Raw genomic sequence first — 1,376 nt, 5'->3', positions numbered from 1 at the left:
TTTTCTTTAAAACACTTTCCTATTTGTGTTGATCACTCATCAACCTGAGGGTCCTCTTGAGAGTCAGATGTTCTGGGGCTGAGGGGTAGGCAAGCCTTTGCCCAAACTCTCCTCCCTCGGGGCCTTTCTCCTGTGTCACTCACTACAGACTCCACCACGTGAGCAGGCAAGCCAGCCCCGGCCCTGGCATGGCTTTCTGGAAGTCAGCGCCCACGTTCACTGAGGTGACATGTAGCGTGACCAACACTAGCTGTTAAGAAGTTAGTAGCAAACTGAGGGCCCGCGAGTCCCTGGCCAGTGCTTCAAGGGCAGGTGGGAGGATACCGCCATTACCATGATCTCGCTGAAAGTGCTCAGGGTTCTGCTACTCCGGCCGAGAAAGCACTGCTTAAATTCCCTGAGGTACTGTTCAGTGTCATCACCCGGTATGAACCCGTCAAGACCTTCGATGTATTGATCCTCGGTCACCGAAGGATCAATGGTGTTATCAATCATGTCCTCCAACCTTTGGCAGCCAGACCCTGGGAAGAGAGCACACAGAGCCAGGCTCAGTACCAGAGGACCAGCTCCTTGCTGGGCGTAACCATGACGATTGTCATCTTCTTACCTCCCAGTAGAGACAGACATTCAGAGAGATTATGGGCAATGGTCCGAGTCCTCAATTCTGGGAGAGCAAACTCAGGGTCTAGGATTTTCTCTGAGCAATAAGACATCTGCCTCCTTGTCCCCGCTCCCGCACACAATGCCCCCCAGCTCCCTGGCTTCCACAGCCCAGAGAGCCAAACACGATGGAGCCATGAGGCATGAAGACACCAGAGAAAGGCGGGGCTCTGGCCTGGGGCTTGGGGAGCAGGAGGTCTGCCACAGGGGCCCTGACACCAACCTCCCCGCAAGCCTGGCCCCGGCAGCACTCACCGGCATAGCAGGAAAGGGGGAGGGCGCTCAGCATGAGGACCACCACCAGCTTCATGGCTCAGGCGCTGCTGTTGGCTGGTCACTGGACGTGGCAGGGAAGAAGGTCTCACTTTGCAGGTGAGAGCCCAGTCTCCTCCTTTTATTCTCCTGGCGGCCACTTAGTCCCTCCCCCAGATGATGGAATGAGTCACGGGATGAACCTGGCATTGGGCCCAGAAAAGACAGGAGAAGCATCTAGAACCCAGCCCGCCCATGGTCTGTTTGTAGAAGCCAAGGAAACAGCTTTAAAAACATCTGAGAATTTTCAGAACTGCCATCATGGTAATGACATTAGATGAAATTCATGCTGAAGTGCTTGCGATATAAGAAGGTAAATTACAGCACTGTGAGTCTGTGTTGTCATCCTTGTGTTTTTATTATTGTGGTCCTCATTACCTCGTCCTTCCCCTCCAGCTCATCCT

The 1,376-nt window shown here is 53.8% G+C and overlaps 1 protein-coding gene across 2 annotated transcripts in view; it reads right to left on the bottom strand.

Moving 5' to 3' along the window:
* Window positions 1–1,053, bottom strand: part of LOC102774609 (mammaglobin-A-like) — a 28,425-nt gene extending 27,372 nt beyond the window's left edge. Inside the window, exons 1-2 of one of the 2 annotated variants that reach the window (XM_015569840.1) lie at window positions 916–1,053; window positions 247–521 (exon numbers count right to left, since the gene is read on the bottom strand). In XM_015569840.1, the coding sequence (XP_015425326.1) occupies window positions 262–521; window positions 916–970 (315 nt within the window). In that variant the 5' untranslated portion in view covers window positions 971–1,053 and the 3' untranslated portion in view covers window positions 247–261. Of the gene's footprint in view, window positions 1–246; window positions 522–915 lie in introns of those variants that run through there. The other variant, XM_015569841.1, reaches the window with a different exon arrangement.
* Window positions 1,054–1,376: the final 323 nt, after the last annotated feature.

Source organism: Myotis davidii, unplaced genomic scaffold (assembly GCF_000327345.1).
Source record: "Myotis davidii unplaced genomic scaffold, ASM32734v1 scaffold826, whole genome shotgun sequence".
Classification (NCBI taxonomy): Eukaryota; Metazoa; Chordata; class Mammalia; order Chiroptera; family Vespertilionidae; genus Myotis; species Myotis davidii.
Note: the sequence above shows the minus strand (reverse complement) of the source record. Positions and strands in the feature narration are given on the sequence as shown.